The sequence below is a fragment of the Anthonomus grandis genome, chromosome 5, assembly GCF_022605725.1.
Source record: "Anthonomus grandis grandis chromosome 5, icAntGran1.3, whole genome shotgun sequence".
Taxonomy (NCBI): Eukaryota; Metazoa; Arthropoda; class Insecta; order Coleoptera; family Curculionidae; genus Anthonomus; species Anthonomus grandis.
Window position 1 is genome coordinate 31141904 of NC_065550.1, and position 19011 is coordinate 31160914.

A 19011-nucleotide genomic window follows, 5' to 3' on the forward strand; every position below is an offset into this window, starting at 1 on the left:
AGAAAATTATAAAAGACCAAGAGGAGGATCCCAATCCGAAGGAGGTTCCGAACAAAAGAGGATCCAGGTAGTCCTAACCTGGATAAAGTAAGGGAGAAAATTAACTGTTAAGTAAGGGAAGAAGTTGCTAAGTATTCTCAAAATGTCATATTGGGCCCAATGGATCTTCCTAATTTTGGAAAATGGACTCTTGAGGAGAAAAATGATTGACCAGGGCAGCAAAGAGGAAAGAAGGCAAATCGTTGTACCTAAATGACGGAATTCGGAGTTGCTAGAGGAAATTAATGGCGGTGTGTCAAGAGGATACCTTGGAGTAATAGAGACCCTGGGAAAAGTGAGTGAAAAATTTTATAAACTTGAATACCCAGTACCAAACCAGGAAGCCTTTACTACCATCGACGTGTTAACAAAAGAATGTATCTGCCGATTTGCTCCACCCTTAGACCAAGGATCTAGAACATCTGTAAGATGATTAAAGACCTTGGAAGCTGAGCAATTCCCAAACTCGCATGCGAACTCGATAACTTGCACTCGAGGATGATTCTCAGCATGTTACAAGTGGTCTTTAGGTCTACAGGCGTGCAAATTCGAGTGTGCTATTATACTTTCCAAGGTCGTTCTCTAGAGAAAACCGTTGATTGTTATTTCTACAAAAAAGCCAGTTTCAAGACGGGAACCTTTTGTTGATCCCGACATTCACCATCTTCGGAATCATTTCAGGACGAAATGAGCTTAGGGAAGGGGCAGTGTAACGATATTGTAAACACCGAAAAACCAGCTGACTCTGCGTCATTCCAGAATGACACAAATGGTACACGACAACTCAAAGTTTAAGCGGAAATCTTCCGGAACAGTGTTCTGCCGAGTATATAAGAAGCTGCATCGCCGATAGAAGACAGATGTCAGTTCAGTGAAGTAAAGTTCAGAATATTGGCACGAGATTTAAATAGTTGTAATTAAGTACAATAAACATAAATATCTCTAGTAGTAGTAAGTGATCGTGTTTTCGTAGTAAAGTGTATAAATAAATCAGTTGACTATTTTCGATTGTTTTCATTCACACCTAAGAAGCGGGAAACACGCTACAATAAATATGGAGCAGAAGTAGCGTGAAAAATAATTTAAAAAAACTCATATTTTAAAAAAATAAATAAATAATTTATTATTTACAAAACCTTAACTACATTAACACCTCATCCGTATCTCTTTCTCAGATCACTTCTGTTGGCCTTCATTTTCATATTAATCCAGGGCAAATAGTAGGATAGTCTCGTATAAACGTCTGGAAATCCTGGCTTAGCACATCCGGAACCAAACGACGTGATCCCCGCCAAAATCCATCTTCCGTCACTTAAAGCGCACTGCAGCGGCCCTCCCGAATCACCCTAAACAACATCAACAAGAAAAAAACGAGCTTTAGCACCAAAACAAGTGAGATAAATGCAATTTTTCAAATAGTTTTCCCGGCACGTATTTTCCCCTAATTACTCTCTATCCCTCCCGTTCCCACCCGATAAAAAACCATTCGTTTTCATTAGATAAACGTTGCGTACACGTTGGCCCTCGCTAATGGAGAATGAATATTATGATTTAGCTGTTTTTAACTAATTTATAAAGAGTTTTTTTTTGTTTTGACTTTAAACTTACCACACAAGTGCCAGTGGATCCATCCAAATGACCTGCGCACAAGTGTCCGCTTCTTATATGCACCGCGTGGCCGTATTTCTTTTTGCAAATAGCGTTATCGTGCACCGGCACTTTGGTCTCTAATAGTTTCTCCGCTAAGACTCCGTCCTCTAAGTTTCTACCCCAGCCGGTTGCCACGCAGAAATTAGTCTGGTTATGGTTCAGTCTCTTTGAGGGCAGACATACCGCTCGCACTTTGGATTTTGACGTGAATTTTACTGGTTGCGAGAGTTTCATTAGGGCTAGAACATACAAAATGATATTGATAAAGGTCTTTATTTGTACAAAACATCACTAATTTAATTAAGGGAATGAGTACGAAAAAAAGGTGAGATTCAGTTTGGTATGTTTTCAAGACCCACCCCTCAGCTTGCATATTACATGAGTTAATATACATGCTATCTGAGAAGTAATGCATAAACTACATCACGAGTTGAAATGAGATAAATGATTTGCACATCAGTTGTAGAATAATGTTCGTCGAAGAATCTAGGATAAATGTAGGCCTTTTGAATAAATTTGTTAGCACGCTCTAAATATCTTAACTCCTCGTCTATCTGAATCATTCATAGTAATAAGAATAGAAATCTGATTGCTAAGATTCAAACAGACTTATGTTTCATGCCAAAAAATCTTTCGTTTTGAGTTTTAAGTGTGACGTAAGGAATCTTATGTTGATAAGCAGACACCTCTACAAAATAAATAAAGTTGCAGGTTCTTGGGTATTCCCGTTGATGGTCAACTGAAATTTAAAAATTATATTTTGAATCTAGCATCCAAGTTGTCTTCCGGCTACTTTGCTCTCAGGGTTGTCAAACATTTGGCTGGCAAGGGTGTATCGAATATAATATTTCTATTACAAAAGAAAGCAGTTAGGCATCTCTGTTCCTCTGACTTAAGAGCTTCATGTAGATCTCTGTTTATTTCACTATTTATTATTTTGATTGATAAACATTGGCGTTGATTCATAAGTGTGTTACGTCTCCTCGTAAAATCCCACATGTTTGACCCATCAGTTGAATGATTTTTCCCTCCCCATATCCATCTATCCATAAGAAATATTCTTAATCTGAAATCATTTAAAAGAATATTACTGCCTAAGGTTTATTACAGTATTGAGCAGTATATCAATGACAATATTTGATCTTGTCCATTACTGCATAAATGAGGTATTAGTTATGTTATTTATGTGTGCTTTGTTCCAGGATCCTATTCTGATTGATGTTTAGTTTTATCGATCTTTTTGTGGACTTACATTTGTATGGTCATTTTGATTTTTCATTACTATTAGTACATTGTATATATGTATTTTGTTTTATTTTCAAGAGTACTTCGTAAGTTTTTTTTATTGTAATATTGCTTGTACATAAGATTTATAGATATCTTTCATAATATAGCACATTATTAAGTTGCTTGTCGTCAATAAGAAATAATTACTACAAGATAAAAAAGTATGAACAGAATCCTGAGATACTCCACTTAACCTTAGGGTATATTGATGTTTTTCATAAACCTCTTTAGAACAAGCAGTGTTTTACACTTTACTCTATAACTGAAGGTGTCAAAGGCTTTGCTATATAAAGTACCTGCAGGTAATAAGGCCTGTCGGGTAATAAGGCCTATATTCAAAAAAACCGCTTTAATTTAATCGCAAATCGATTGCGTTGGGTCCGCGTCTCCTATTGGTCCATTTACAAACGACATTCGAACGGACTACCCGCGTTCCTCGCTTTCGGGCGTCAGCAACCTAAAAACCTCTTTTATCTATGGGCGTCAGTAAGTTCCAACAACTTGTGTCAACGGGTCGCCGCGTGTGATAAGGATACAACGAACAAAAACGTAAGTATTTTTAGTATTTATAATTGTATTTTTAATTTATAACTGCAGATATTTTGGTTAGACTTTATATTTTGTGATTTCAATAGTTTATTAGATTAAATTTAGCCGACATAATTTAAATAAACTTACACAATAGTTCGTCATGGATGGGTAATAAGGCCTATAAAAATAAGCTATAGGCCTTATTATCCTCATGACAAATTAATGTTTTTATTAACATATTATTAAACTTCTAAACTATTCTCGTTTTATTTTCAGTGATTTTTAACATCATGTCTCCTAAAAGGGCACCTTTGTGCGAGGAGAATTTAATATCAGCAGTTCGATCTGTTCAACGCGGTACTCTGAGTACATATGGGGCTGCGGCAAGGTTTAATATTCCCAGAAGAACCATTAGAAATCATGTTCAGAATGGAATCCTACTAAAAAAAAAAAGGTCGTAAATCTATTTTAAAAGAAGAACAAGAAGCTGATCTCGTTAAAAGAATAATAAGATTTAGTGAAATAGGTCTACCTGTGACTCCACGGATCCTTCATCGATTGGTATTCAGATTCTGCGAAGATAATAAAATTACTCATCAATATACAACATTAAAACTTGCTGGTAAAGACTGGCTAAAGGCTTTTATGAAGAGAAATCCTGTAATTTCTAAAAGAAAAGCACAGTTTATGAATCCAGCTAGGGCTCAAAAACTTAATAAATTTATAGTTGATGATCATTTTTCAAAAATAGGGAAAATGTATGATGATCTTGATATAATTAATCACCCTAAAAGACTGTATAATATGGATGAAAAAGGATGCCGCTTGACTATTCATTCACCACCAGCCAACCGTTTTAGCTAAGAAAGGGGTAAAACGCGTTCACTTTTAATCGTCAGAACATGCAGAGAGTGTGACAATTGCAGGATGTGTCAATGCCCTTGGAATACCAATACCTCCTATGATTATTTTTAAAGGAAAGAGGCTAAAGTCAGAATTACATGATAATTTGCCACCAGGAACTCTAGTGGAAAAATCAAGTAAAGGCTACATGACCAACGAACTTTTTAAAGAATTCCTCAAGCACTTAGCCCGATACAAAAGTCCAGGAAGGTGCCTCTTAGTTTTTGATGGTCATCTTGATTTGTCAATTGTTGATGTTGGAGACTCACTTAATATAGATCTCTACTGTTTGCCATCGAATACAACACATGAGCTTCAACCCCTCAACAAATCTGTATATCGTTCATTTGAGCATCATTGGGATAATGAGGTATTATTATTCTTGGATCAGAATCCTAACAAAAAGCTGACCAAATCACGTTTTAACATCATACTTTCAAATGTTTGGTCTAAATGCATGACACATAGTAACATTATAAACGGTTTTAAGGCTACTGGTCTGTTTCCATTAAATCCCGAGGCAATTCCAGAAACAGCATTTGCTCCTTCAATTCTCTCAGACGTACCGGCACCGGATGATACCAACAAAGAAAATAAGCGTCCCTAAATCTCCTCAACCTGGTCCGTCTGGAATGGCATCCAACAAGTCTGGCAAATTTTCCTATTTCAATGTTTACTCTTCTCACTCGGATTCGACTGATGACCATATCCCTCTTGCTGAATTAAAGAGACGAACAACAAAAGTCACTTCTTTTAATGAGCTTTTGCCCACACCAGTAAAGACTAATGAAAAACCTAAAAAAAAAACTAAAAAAAGCTCTAAACTACAAAGGAACTCCAGTCACTAGAGATCTTTTTACCGAGGAGAACAAAAGTCGTGCCAAATTGAATAAAGATATTGAAAGCTCCAGAGAAAAGTTAAGTATCGAATGGTATTGCCATGGATGTGAGGAAGACAGGCAGGCCGATATGAGGCAGTGCAGCAAATGTCTTAAATGCTACCATGAGGAATGTGTTGGCTTAACAGTCAATGAGATGGATGATTTTAAGTGTCCCGATGGCTACTAAACTTCGCCCAATTAACGAGTTGTGCCATTTTTATGTATAGGCTTTATTAAACCTCCATCGGATAATGAGGCCGATTTGCGTTATATTTCTTAATATTTTTTTTTGTTTTCTAGTTTTTTTAGATATTATTTTTTTAAGTTTGTTAAAGTTAGTATAACCTTATAAGCACTTTGGTGTATTAAACCAAATATTAACATTACAGTCTTTCACTTTATACAATTATTTCTTAGCTAGGCCTTATTCCCCTCAAGTACCTTATAGTCCAGAAGCACTAATGCAATTAACTTATTTTTATCAGTACTAGCAATTATGTCATCAGTTATAGTCAATAGTGTTGTAGTCCATCTCTTTTTGAAACCTGATTAATTACAAGAAACAATTTTATTTATTGTTAGATTTGTACATGCAACCATGACTCAAGCATCTTGGATAATGTGGGAAGTATACTTATAACACGTAGTTGTTGCAAAGATTCAAGTTTCACTACCTTAGGAGTTTAAATAATGAATGCCTTTTTCCACACATGCAATTATTAATGATGTGGGTAAAATAAATAGAAATTAAATAAGCAAATTTTCTGCTTTTATATTAGTTCGATCAGATCTTGTAGTAGCTGTTCTAATTTAGGCATTAGGAAATTTCATACGCAGTCAAAGAATGAAATCTGAAGCTTACATCAGACATCTGATTACTCATCACTGGTATCATATCTTGGAATGTGGATATAGAATCAATAAAACTTCTACTAATTCCATCAACATCGACAATATTCACATTAATACCTTGCTTTCATTTCATTTTACAAGTGCTCGATCTCTGTCCTTTTCTATTGCTCCTAAACTATCTGTGAACCATGGTGTATACTTTTTTATGTATCGAAAGGGACATGTCGGTCAAGTAATGTTGAATGAAATTTTAGTCATCAATATTGTTCCACGGAATGGATTTTAGTTCAGACTGAAAGAGCTCATAATTTAACGACTTAATATTATTGTCCTGAATTAAGTTTTGGGCTTTAAATTACTTGCACAAAAAACCAAATTGTGGTCAGTAAAATCTATTTGCACAACACCTTTTCCGATTATTGAGTCCACACGAGACTCTAAGAAGTATACCGCGATCCAAACCTTGAATAATTATAAAGCTATTGACCCTAAAGCCAGAATTGTCGAAGTTTCATGATGATGATTGTTTGTAGATCGTGTCTATTAATTGATTTATTGAGAATCATCTAGCTCTGTTGCAACATTGACTGCCCCTTTCTTTAAAGTTGTATAAAAGTAAATATTCCGTACTAGACATCTGATCACTTTTAATGCTCCTTTTCTTTGGCCATTCTATGGAATTCGTAGCCCTAACTCTATTTTTTAAACCTAGATAATGAAAAGTGGTCTAAAGCCAAAAACATTTTTTCTAAACTTAATGACTTGTCTTAAAAAAACTGAATTTTCACTTATTTGCGATAAAAAAATGACATAACTACTGCAATTGATAGCGATACGCCTTGCTTTTGAGAAATAAAATAGGATTTTTTCACGTTTTACTCAAAAACCTTAAATTTATGTTAGAAAAGTATAGATACAAAAACTATAGATTTTTTTATCATCCATAATTTTCTTAAAAAGCATTTTTTCTCAGGTACTTATTTTCTGCAAAAAAAAAACGTTTTTCATTAACCCTGTCCTTACCCCCCCACCCACCCCACACAACTTACCAGTAAGAAATTGTTTTGAAAAATCATTGTTTTTCTACTAATAATACGCATGAATAATAACTGGTTTCGTCATTAATATCTAATCTTTTAACACAGTTCGTTTATTTAAATTTGATATAATCATATATATGTATATTAATAAATAATTAATATAAAAACAGTGCTATTAGATTGGATATTATAATCGAAAAACGGTGATTTTTCAAAAGAATTTCTTACTGGGCAAATATTTGGGGTGGGTGGGGGGGTAAGGGTTGTTTTGACGAAAAACAATGTTCTTGCAGAAAATATATATTCAATATTTAATTTAATAACACTGTTTATTTAAATTTGATATAACTTTATATATAAATATTTATTATAAAAACAGCGTTATTAGATTGGATTATATGGACGAAAAACAGTGATTTTTTAGAAGAATTTCATCAAATATTTGAGGTATAGTAATCGAGTTTAAAAACTAGATATGTAAATCCTGTCTCTATTTTTTAAAATGCTGTCTCCCTTTTGTAAACAGAATCGTATATGATATACGTATATTCTACAGTTTAATAAATATACCTTGACCATATACGGTTGATAAATATACCAAAACCAAAAATTTACTAAAAATTAGTTGGTAAATATGTATTTAACGATAATAATATATGATGTGTTGCTTGGGTAAATAAATACATTTTATATGTCTAAGAAATAGTCTGTCAATCAAATTTTCATTTTATTCAAGACATTTTACGTCTTTCAAGTATTTGAAATATTTTCCAGGCTTTTGCAGTACTTTAAAAAGTTTTTTATTTTATTGCAGGCATTTAACGTAATATAATTTTTATATTTTATTCCAGGTTCCGTTAATAATCCAGTGATTAAAAAAAATTATTTCAAACATTGATATAGTATGATTTTCTTGTTTTATTCCAGGCACTTGACGTTATATAATTGTTTGTTTTATTGCAGACTCATTTTATAATTTTTGATGATTTCCAAGGATTTAGTATAATTTGAATAAGAAAAATATAGTTTTTTTAAGGTATTCGTGGTAATATAATTTTTTATTTTATTTCAGGCTCTTATAATAATTTACTAGATTTCTGGGAATTCAAAAAAAGCTCCTTTCAGTACTGGCATTTGACGTAATGTAATTTTTTGTTTTATTTCCAGGGATTTTAACCTTAAGTTGCCTTAGTATACACATTTAACAAAAAAAAAACAAATTTTTCGAGGTCTTCTGAAACACTCTGTATAGACTATAATCCACAAAAGTCTCCGAGATCAGGCCTATATATGTTAACAAATGAAAATGAATGATAACGACACAATACACCTCTCTCTCCCATCCTTTAAAACATAATATATGTGACACAGGATTACATGTTAAGAGCTACCATAAAAAGACAAGAATGTCAATATTCTTACCAATATCGTGCTGGAAATTATGAAACCTCTCATGTAAAATGATTTTTTCCACAGGAATTCGTTCCTCGGTCAATTCTTCCATGTCCCTGTCCCAATCTCCCAGCACGGCCGTCCATAGGGCCGCCAAAGGCAAATTAAATAATTCACTAAAAAAAAATCCAATCAAATATAATATAAAATTTATTAATAAATGATTTGTATACTTATTAATGCAATGGGCAGCGGTCAGGAGCCATTCCTGCGAAATCATCACACCGCCACACCAGTGCCCTAAGAAACCGAACTGAGGATGCAGCAATTGTAATGAAACCTGGAATATTTAGCAGGAATTGTTACTGTAATACTGAGTGGTAAAACAAACATTATAAGAGATTTTGGCTCGTAATAAAACATTTTTTTAAGTGGACCACCTTGTACATGTAAGTCTCTTTTAAAATTTGCGAGGCGTAAAATAATATTTCTCTCTGTTTTTGATGTTTCCGGATGCGTTGGTCATATTTATAGATTTTCCAAGAGGAAATATATATCTAACTTGTACCTGGACAGGTGGAATTTATGAATTTCACATGCACGGATATGTTGTTCTGTTTAGGAGCCTTACAAGGCATGTTTTACCCTATTTTTTTTAAGTTGCATGCATTTTAAAAATATAATTTTTTAAATCGTAACTGGTCAATCAAGGATTCTCATATGTTTGCTAATTTTTCTCCAGTTAGGATAGGAGTCTTGAAAAAATTCTTACTCACACTATTGAGCAGATGCATAAGGTCATTCTTTACCAAATATTATGCTTCTAGGTTAAAGGATCTACAGGAAATATTAATTATTGTGACTAATAATAAACAAGAATATTGATTATTGTATCTGGTCAATTAGAAATTTCTAGACGAATACTTCATTGCCAACCATTCTCCAATTAAGGCTGTATTCTGAAAAAAAATTGGCTCAAACTATTGAGCAGATGCAAAAGGACACTCTCTACCAAAGATTATGCTTCTAGGTTAATAGATCCAAGAGAAATAGTAATTATCGTGACAAGTCAATGAAAGGTTTTTAAATGAAGACTTCTTTGTCAATTTTTCTTCACCTTAATCTTTAAAAAATTCTTGGTTTCACTACTGATGAAATACATAAGGATACTCTACCAAATTTCAGGTTTCTAGATAATTTGGTCCAAAAGAAATATTGATTATCCTGAGTGGTCCTCCAGGCTGAAAACCTCAATTTCTAAGCCAGTAAATATAAAACTGACCAGAAAGTACTTCCTTATCACAAAAACCTAACTATATAGAAAAATTCTTTCGTAACTTTAAACCGGTAATAACCGTGAAGAAAAAAATGAACTTGACACTGAAAGCGGAAAGTGTGTAATAAGAAAGCCACCTTTATTTATTATTACATCGACATTACCGTAACTAAGTCGGATTTAATTAACGAAATTCTTGTAAAGAAAGTGGTGCTACGCGTGAACCTTTAATTTGAAATTTCTATTGCTGTATATTATGAGGGGCGAAAATAACTTTCCACCCTGTTAGGAAAACTTAACATTTTCTTACCTGCCATGGCCACGCCCCTTTAACGCTCTGCTTGCCATTAATAATCCTGCCGATAGTACCGGCTCTGGGTTGCCTGGACCTCCTGAAAGTACGACCGCAGTCTGCAAGAATAATTCAATTACACCGGTTGTGGTAAAATGATAAATCAAAAAAAACCTCATTTAATACTATATAATTAATTTACTTATTGGAACACAGTGTATATAATAAAAATAATAATAATAATAATGGTCTAATGCTGCGATCGTAATTTTATGCTTTCACTTTCAAATTAGCGTGGGAAACCGTAACGGTCGTTATATAAGTATGTGTAACATTAGTGAAAAAATGGGCGTTTTCCTTTTTAAAGAAAGCTCAGATAAATGGGTTTTGTTTGAACAGATAGTGTGTTTTTTTCTTTTCATTGGGTTGTAGAAATTTGGTGTTTGGCAACCGGTTTGCCAAATGACCCTGATTTTTCAAAATCTTAGAATATTTTAGAGAAAATGTAAATATTAATGTGTCCGCAGAAGAACATGTCAGAATTGCACAGTATATTTAAACGTTTATTGGACGTAGTTAAAAGAGTGAAGTTTGGGAACTGTGAAATTAAACAAATCCAAATTGGAAAAGGTTAAGAAAATAAAAATTCTTAGAGAAATTTGAATCAATGATGTAGATTGAATCTCAAATTATGGGCTCAATCTATTGATGAATTTTGGGATTAAAAACTTGTAAAATTTAGGTACTTTCATTTAAAATTTGATGAATTATTATCATATCATATACCTAGAGGTTCCTGAAAAATTCCAGAGATGGTTCAAAATTCCTACCCAGTTTTTTCCATACAAACAACTCTTGGTACTAGTTACAGATATATCTTTGTAGTTTGAGTTCCAGTTTATTCCAATATATATGCCTCTCACTATTCTGCAGCGACAGGATACCCATTTAAGTATTGGTTCATGAGTTTTTCTGACCTACATTTGATTGTACTACATTTTTGAGTTGATCAATACTGACCATAATTTTATCACCTTTTACTATCACATCCATAGATATGTTCAAAAAATATTCTCCTCTGTTTTCAGTTAACAGCTTTTGATAATAACGGTCCATTTCTTTGTTCGTATAGTTTGAACCTTACTTTTTGAGTCAGACTTTAAGTTTTTCATGAATCTTCAGGATTCTGAGTATATTTTTCTGCCTATACATGGCGTTTCAGAACTATGGGATCAAACTTCAAGGGGTTGTTCAGTGCAACAGTAGAATCCATTTGAGTATAGGAACCCATGTCCGGAAATGTGTCGCACTACGCCACTACGGCCTTAAGACGCGTTTAAATTTAGAAAAAATATTAATTACCTAAATAGGATCTGATGCATTTATTTTTACCTTTTGTATATGATACCATCACAACAATTGTTTAAAATCTCTTCCTCCAACCTCAATACACCGATTTAAACGCCGCACATGATTTCGGCGGACTACTCTAAAAATTTGATCCTCGTTTTGAATGATTTCAAATGCTGCTGTTATTCGTCCAATTAAGTCTAGCTCTGATTCTACTGGAGTTTCGTAGGCTAAAGACTTTACATGTCCCCACAAGAAAAAATCGAGCGACGTTAAATCGGGTGACCTAGGAGGCCAAGAAACTGCACCACCTCTGGCAATCCAATGGTGCCCAAACCGCTGAGCCAATTACTCGCGTACTTGTACAGCAAAGTGAGCCGGCGCTCCATCATGCTGAAACCACATTTGCTGTCTAACGTTTAGGGGAACATAATCATCAACAATGCCTGCCCATACGTTGACAGACCAACGATTCTGATGTTTTCTTGGAAAAATTGCATAAGGATTTTCTTCGTCCCAAACATGGCTATTCCTACTATTAAAAATACCGTCTCTTGTGAAAAAGGCTTCGTCGGTGAACAAAACATATCGTAAAAAATTTGGTTGTGCAATGATGTGCCATCGACAAAATTGAACTCTAGGATGATAATCGGCTGCAGTCATACCTTGAACTTTCTGGAAGTGATAAGGATGGAGTTGTTGCTCGTGTAGTATCTGCCAGACAGAAGCGTTACTCGGATTCATATTCTTAGCGACGTCACGTGTGCTATTTGATGGTTCATCGGCAACTCGCTGAAGCACCTCTTCTTCAAATTCGACCGTTCTTACGGTTCGAGCAACACCAGTATCATGTATCTTGGTCTTAAACATGCTCTGTCTCAGCGAGCCGCCGATGAACCGCAATAAACTTTTTGTATCCAGGATGCTGTCGTTCGGGATAAAGTTCATGATACAACCACGATGCTGCTCGTGCATTGCAGTTTGTTGCTCCGTATGCCAAATGCATATCCGCCAATTCTTGATTGGTAAAGTTTTCCATTAGCAATAAATGTTTAAAAATTGTAAGCTATAAATTTTTTAAACATGACATTGAGAATTGACATTGATAAGCGTTGATTTTAAACAATTGTTGTTATGGTATCATGTACAAAAGGTAAAAATAAATGCAGCAGATCCTATTTAGGTAATTAATGTTTTTTATAAATTTTAACGCGTCTTAGGGCCATAGTGGCGTAGTGACGCATTTCCGGACATGAGTTCCTATACTCAAATGGATTATTCTGTTGCAATGAACAACCCCCAGAAGTTTGATCCCATAGTTCTGAAACACCCCGTATAGAGGTATTAATTTCCCTACACTTTTTATCTTCTTCTGTGCTATATTTATAGTTTTTCTAGTTTTAATTTAACTAACTATAGGTCTCTGTCTTCCTGGTGCTCAATCATTTTTGATGTAGTTTTTTCTGTGGGGTATATTTATTATTTTTAATTCTAGTTGTCACCCTAACAAATTTTAGAATTGGCGCATTTTGGGGTGAAAAAATTAAAATGTATGACTTTTTACTTAAAATTTGTTGCTTTTTGATTGTAAAACATTTTTAAAGCATAATTTATTCCAAAAAAATTGGACATTTTAAGGAAAAAAATTATTAATTTAAGTATTTTTATAAGGTATCATGATATGGCTCATTTTTAAGATTTTTCAGAAGAATTGCTTTAAAGTTACCCGTAAAATAAAAAAATCCCAAAATTAACGCATCTTAATGGAAAAAATGAGAAATTTGGAAATTTTACTGAAAAATTGACGATTTTTTAAGTTTATTGTAAAAAAATACTTTGAAGTTACCTGAAAAAGAAAATATCACCCATTTTTGGATTTTTACTTAAAATTTTAATCAAGATAATTTAAAAAAAATATCTTTGATGTAATCTAAAATCGAAAAATTAAAAACAAAATTTAGGGTATTTTAGGCTTAAAAAAAGTGAAATTCCTGACTTTTTACTTAAAATTTGATCAGATTTATTTTCAAAAGTTTACTTTAAATTTACACGGAAATTCCAAAAATGAGTGGATTTTCACATCAGAAAAAGTAACATTAATAATTTTTTAATTTAGAATTTAATTTACTTAATTTTCGAAGATGTTTAAAGAATTACGTTTGAACCCACACGAACAATCAAAAAATCGAAGAATTGTCGCACTTTGGGCTCAAAAAGGAAAGTTTAAGTATTTTTAAAAATCACTATTTAATTTTTTAAATACATTTTTAATCAGTGTGATAAAATTTGTGTATTTTCACTTCTTCTTATCACAATTTAATTAAAAAAAATTATATTAAAAATATCTCAAAAAAACAAAATTTTGGAAATTTGCCATGTTGACTTTTCACTTTTCACTCACACCATTTTCGTATCAGAAGAAGAAGCAATAGAAAAAAACAAAAAATTACCATACTAGGATGAAATTTAGAATTTTTTACTTCAAATTTTAATATTTTTGATAATATGTATTTTAAAAAGTTTCAAAAAATTCAGTTTTAAGTTGTCCGCAAATTTAGAAAATCTCGGACTGTTGTACTTTTGGGGTCAAAAGAGTGAAATTTGTAAATCTTCATTTTAATTTTATGAATTTTATTTTCAAAATTATTAATAAAGCCTAAAAACTAAATGTAGATTGTAAAAAAGATTAAAATAAACGGACAAGAATTAAATAAAAAGACAATTAAAGAAAACAATGACATGAATAATCAAAAGATCGAAAAATTGTCGCACTATGAACTCAAAAGGGAAAAAATTTGAAAATTTTGTTTAACATAAGAATAATTTTGATAAATTCAATTTTAAAAATGTTCTCAAAAATTTGAAATTTCCCAAAAATTAAAAAAAAAAAATCATAATTCCGTATTTTGGAATAAACATGTTAAATTTGTGAATCTTCATCTACAGTTTGATAAGTTTTATTTTTAAGAAAAACCAAAAATTTTTGAATTTTAACTTGAAAATTATTTTCAAAAATACTTAAAAATTTATTTATTTATTATTCATCTTTTGCTGGACACATGTAATTTTCCTAATATTGTACTTCTGACTGAGCATTGGTTGAGGCCTAGTGAATGTTTTTTAATATCTGATTATGTTCCTATATCAAATTTTTGTCGTCAACAATTTATACATGGAGGAACCATGATCTTGGCTAGGCAAACAATTGAAACGATTTTTTGTAATATTGATAAGTATGATAATCTTCTGTTAGAGAATGTTTTTGAATTCTCTCTTTCATTTTCTAAGCGTTTTAATTTATATATTTTTTGTGTTTATAGGCCACCTACAGGAGATATTGCTATGTTTCTGGACAAACTTGATTCTCTTTTATCCCAGTTGTCCCTACACTCTAAGGTTATATTGGCTGGTGACTTTAATATCAACTACACTGATGAACCCTTGCCACGGACTTCTCTTTTAAGTATTTGAAATTCGTACGACTTGAAAATGCACGTTCTTTCTCCCACACGAATAACTTCTTCATCTGCAACTACAATTGACTATTTCTGTACAAATTTTGATGACGTTTTATGCACAGTACTCCCATTCACTTCTCATTATATGGGAAGAATTTTCGGCAGGAGAAATTTCAATGCTTTTTCTGCTGGTACAGCTTCGGTAAATTTCAAACGGCTTCTGACCCACTTACTTTTTTTTTTCAAGTTCTGTGTGATAAGATCAATCAGTGCTTTCCTAAAATGAGGCTTAAAAGTAAGAAACGAAAACCATGGGTTATAAGAGGCCTTAGAATTTCACCTAAAAACCTCCGTTTTTTGACTAAATTGTGCAAATATACCACAAATGAAAATATCCTTGTATATCATCATACAGAAAGACAATTAAAGCAGCAAAATCTAATTATTATAGGGATCGCTTAAATATGTCATCAAATAGGCAAAGAGAGTGTTGGTCGATTATTAATGATTTTAGACATTGCCATAGAAAAGTATCTGAACCGGAGTTGAGACCTGACATTTTAAACGACTATTATTGTGATATACCTAATATCTTGCTCAAGGGCATTCGTAGTAACATTGATCCCTTACACTATCTTCAACAAGTGTCGGTTGAGCATTCATTTTTCTTTCATCCTGTCGATCTTACCGAAGTAAAAAATGAAATCAAACGCCTAAAAAACCATAAATCATCTGGACCTGATGGGATATCTTCCAGGTTGTTACTCTTTTTGCCTGATTCAGCCTTAAATGCTTTAGTTTCTGCCATAAACAATTCTTTACATATTGGCATTTTTCCTTCATGTTTAAAAGAGGCAGTGGTTATCCCTCTTCATAAGGGTGGAGATTTGGATCAGCCTTTTAATTTCCGTCCCATTTCTATTTTGTCTATCCTCTCTAAGATAGTTGAAAAACTTGCAAAAAGCAGAATTTTGTCCTTTTTACATCATAATGGCATTTTGTCTGCAAATCAGTTTGGATTTCAAGCCGGTAAAGGGACTCATGATGCTGTTTTTAGCTTTTTGGAGAGCGTCTATGGCTTGAGTCCTATCTATCAAATCGTACTCAGAAGGTTACAGTGTCTGGGCGTTTGTCTGCTTCTAGATCCCTAAAATGCGGTGTTCCCCAGGGTTCAGTGTTGGGACCACTGTTATTTTTACTGTATGTGGATGACTTGAGTTCATTGAAACTGCAGGGCAAGGTGGTTCAGTTTGCTGATGATACCACCATACTATGGAGCCATAAAAATTCTGATTATATTAAGACTTGTATCTTTGAAGACCTTCAGATTTTATCAGGGTGGTTTGCTTCCAACAGGCTCGTGTTTAATGTAAGAAAGACGTCTATTATGGGGTTAAAGTGCGATGTTCGATGTTGACGAAAATTCCCTCTTGCAGAATAAAGAGTGCTGCAAGTTCCTAGGAATTACCATTGATGGTCGCCTTCGGTTTGAAGATCATATTTTACATTTAGCTGGGAAATTATTCTTCTGGATGTTTTGCAGTAAGAATGGCAAAACAAGAGATAGGAGGGGTGGTTGCACGTTCAGTATACTTTTCACTTATTGAATCTCATATTCGGTATGGCTTGCCTTTTTGGGGTTTAACCAATAAGGGGCTACTTAACATTGTTTTTGTTATTCAAAAAAAAGCAGTTAGATGCCTGTGTTCTGCTAAGTTAAGAGATTCTTGCAAACCTCTCTTCATTTCTGAAAAAATCCTAACTCTTTTTTCACTCTTTATCTTAGAAACAGCTGCTCTTATCCACAAAATTCCCAAACTACCCTCTGACACTGGCCATTTGACTCATCGTGTAAATGATGTTCCCCTACCTATTCCTACGTCTTCCCTTACCAAAAACTCATTAATTTACATAAGTAAAAAAATTTACAATCATGTTCCTCTATGTGTTAGACATATATCGGATGTTAAGAAATTTAAAAGAGAATTAAAGACGCTTTTATTGGCTAAGGCATATTATAACCTGGATGACTTTTTTAATGATAGGTTTTAACCTTGGACATGTTGGAAAGTTTTTTTTTCCTTTTTTCTTCTCTAGTTTTGTCAACAAGTTTATCTTTATTTATTAATTGATTGTTTTATTTAGTTATCCTTAATTCAAGTATGTTCAAAAAGTTTTGTCTTCTTGTGTTTTATTTTGTTCATTGTTCTGTCAATTTTTGAAATTGTATTTTTGTTTTGTTTTCTAAGCTTGTAGAATGCTTGTACACAAGATTATTCTTACGTAATATAGCACATTTTCTTTTCTTCTTTCTTTCTTTATTTCGAGCATACATCCACGATCAAAAAACGGAAAAATTATTGTACTTTGGTTTGAAGTAGGTGAAATTTGGACATTTCTACTTAAAATTTAAATATTTTTGATAATTTCTATTTTAAACAGTTACCTTAAAGTTTTCGCAAAAATCAAAAATGAAATTTAAAAAATTACGCATTTTCAGGTTAGAAAAATTGACATTCAGGATTTTTCATCTAAAATTTCCACTTTATTATCAAAAAATTACTTTTAAGTTACTGGAAAAATCACGAAATTTCAAAATTAGCGCATTTTCAGGTCAGAAAAATTGACATTCAGAAATTTTCACTTAAAATTTAGTGACTTTTATTTTCAAAAATATTAAAAAAATTATCGCACTATTTAAAATTATGGATTCAAAAGGGTGCAATTTGAAATTTTTTACTTAAAACTGGAATATTTTTGATAATCTTTATTTAATTTTTTTTTTTGAAAAAATATGTTCAAAGTTACCCGAAAATTAAAAAAAATACCTGAATGCCGTATTTTGGGGTGAAGAAAGTGAAATTTGTAAAATTAGTGCAATTTCGTCAAAAAAGTGACATTTCGGAGTTTTCTTAGAAAATTTGATTTGATGTTTAATTTCAAAAATGTTCAACAAATTACTTTGAAGATACCTGAACAATAAAAAAATCAAAAATTTAACACAGTTTGGGCTCAAAATGATAAAATGTAAACAAATTTTTAAAAAAATTACCTTGAAGTTACCCGAAAAATTAAAAAAATCCCAGAATGTCGAATTTTAGGGTCAAAAAGTAGAATACGTAAATTTTGACTTACAATTTGATTTGATTTAAAAAATCATTTTCTAGCTATCCCAAAAAACAAAATACCTTGAAAATTATCGACAAACTGGAAAAACGTAAAATGTGTCGCATTTTAAGCTAAAAAATGGTAAATTTTTGACTTTTCACTTCACATTTAATTAGTCTTATATTAAAATTACTCGAAAAATACAAAAAAACCCAAAATTCTTGCTGTTGTAAGAACTTTTAAAAAAACACTCTTTGATCAAAAATTTCAGAACCAATAAATGAAAAAAATCTTAATGCTAAATTATACCTCACCAATTTAATTACACATTCGGTTACACCCTCACAAACCTCAAACACTGACACTCACACCTCACACGCATTTTACCTGGTTCGCGAGTATAAGACGAGTCAACAGCTGATCGCAATTCTACCATCAGCAGTACCATCGTCGAGAGTAAGAGTACTAACCGCTGGTAGCACGTCGGCGGCATAATAACACATTCTGCCCAAAACAAATACGGCACATGATGAAGACGATGATTATTATTACCGGCGAATAGAGAGAGAGAGAGAAAGAGAGTGAAACTGTAGTAGTAACAGTTTGTTTGGTGGTACTCATGTTAAAGGTACCATTCTAGTGGTTAGTTTTGAAATTGAAGAGAGAAAGAAGGTGATAATTGAGAAAAGAAGAGACAGAGCATGGCTATTTTTTCTGCAGAAGATATTCCTGTAAAAATACATTCATGCCACGTATGTGCTTATAAAATTTTAGTATTCTCCTTTATTTTATTTTGAGTCAAATTTACAATTTTTGATTACCTACGTGGGTTTGGTAATAAATTGGAAAAAAAAACGTTAAATAGAAGCTTCGTTAGGTAACGCGGTCAGTTTACACAAAAGGGCTTTTAATTAATTATTAGGGGTTGTAATTTGGGTCCCTTTTAACGCTA

At 32.7% G+C, this 19011-nt stretch overlaps 1 protein-coding gene across 1 annotated transcript; it reads right to left on the reverse strand.

The window, feature by feature from the left end:
• Positions 1–1144: 1144 nt before the first annotated feature.
• On the reverse strand, positions 1145–18643 carry LOC126736241 (chymotrypsin-like elastase family member 2A). The gene is made up of 6 exons (XM_050440505.1): positions 18447–18643; positions 10162–10262; positions 8809–8915; positions 8606–8751; positions 1648–1928; positions 1145–1385 (listed from the first exon to the last, which is right to left on the reverse strand). The coding sequence occupies exons 1-6, from the start codon at positions 18550–18552 to the stop codon at positions 1194–1196; spliced, it is 933 nt and encodes a 310-aa protein (XP_050296462.1). The 5' UTR covers positions 18553–18643; the 3' UTR covers positions 1145–1193.
• Between the last annotated feature and the right edge of the window lie 368 nt (positions 18644–19011).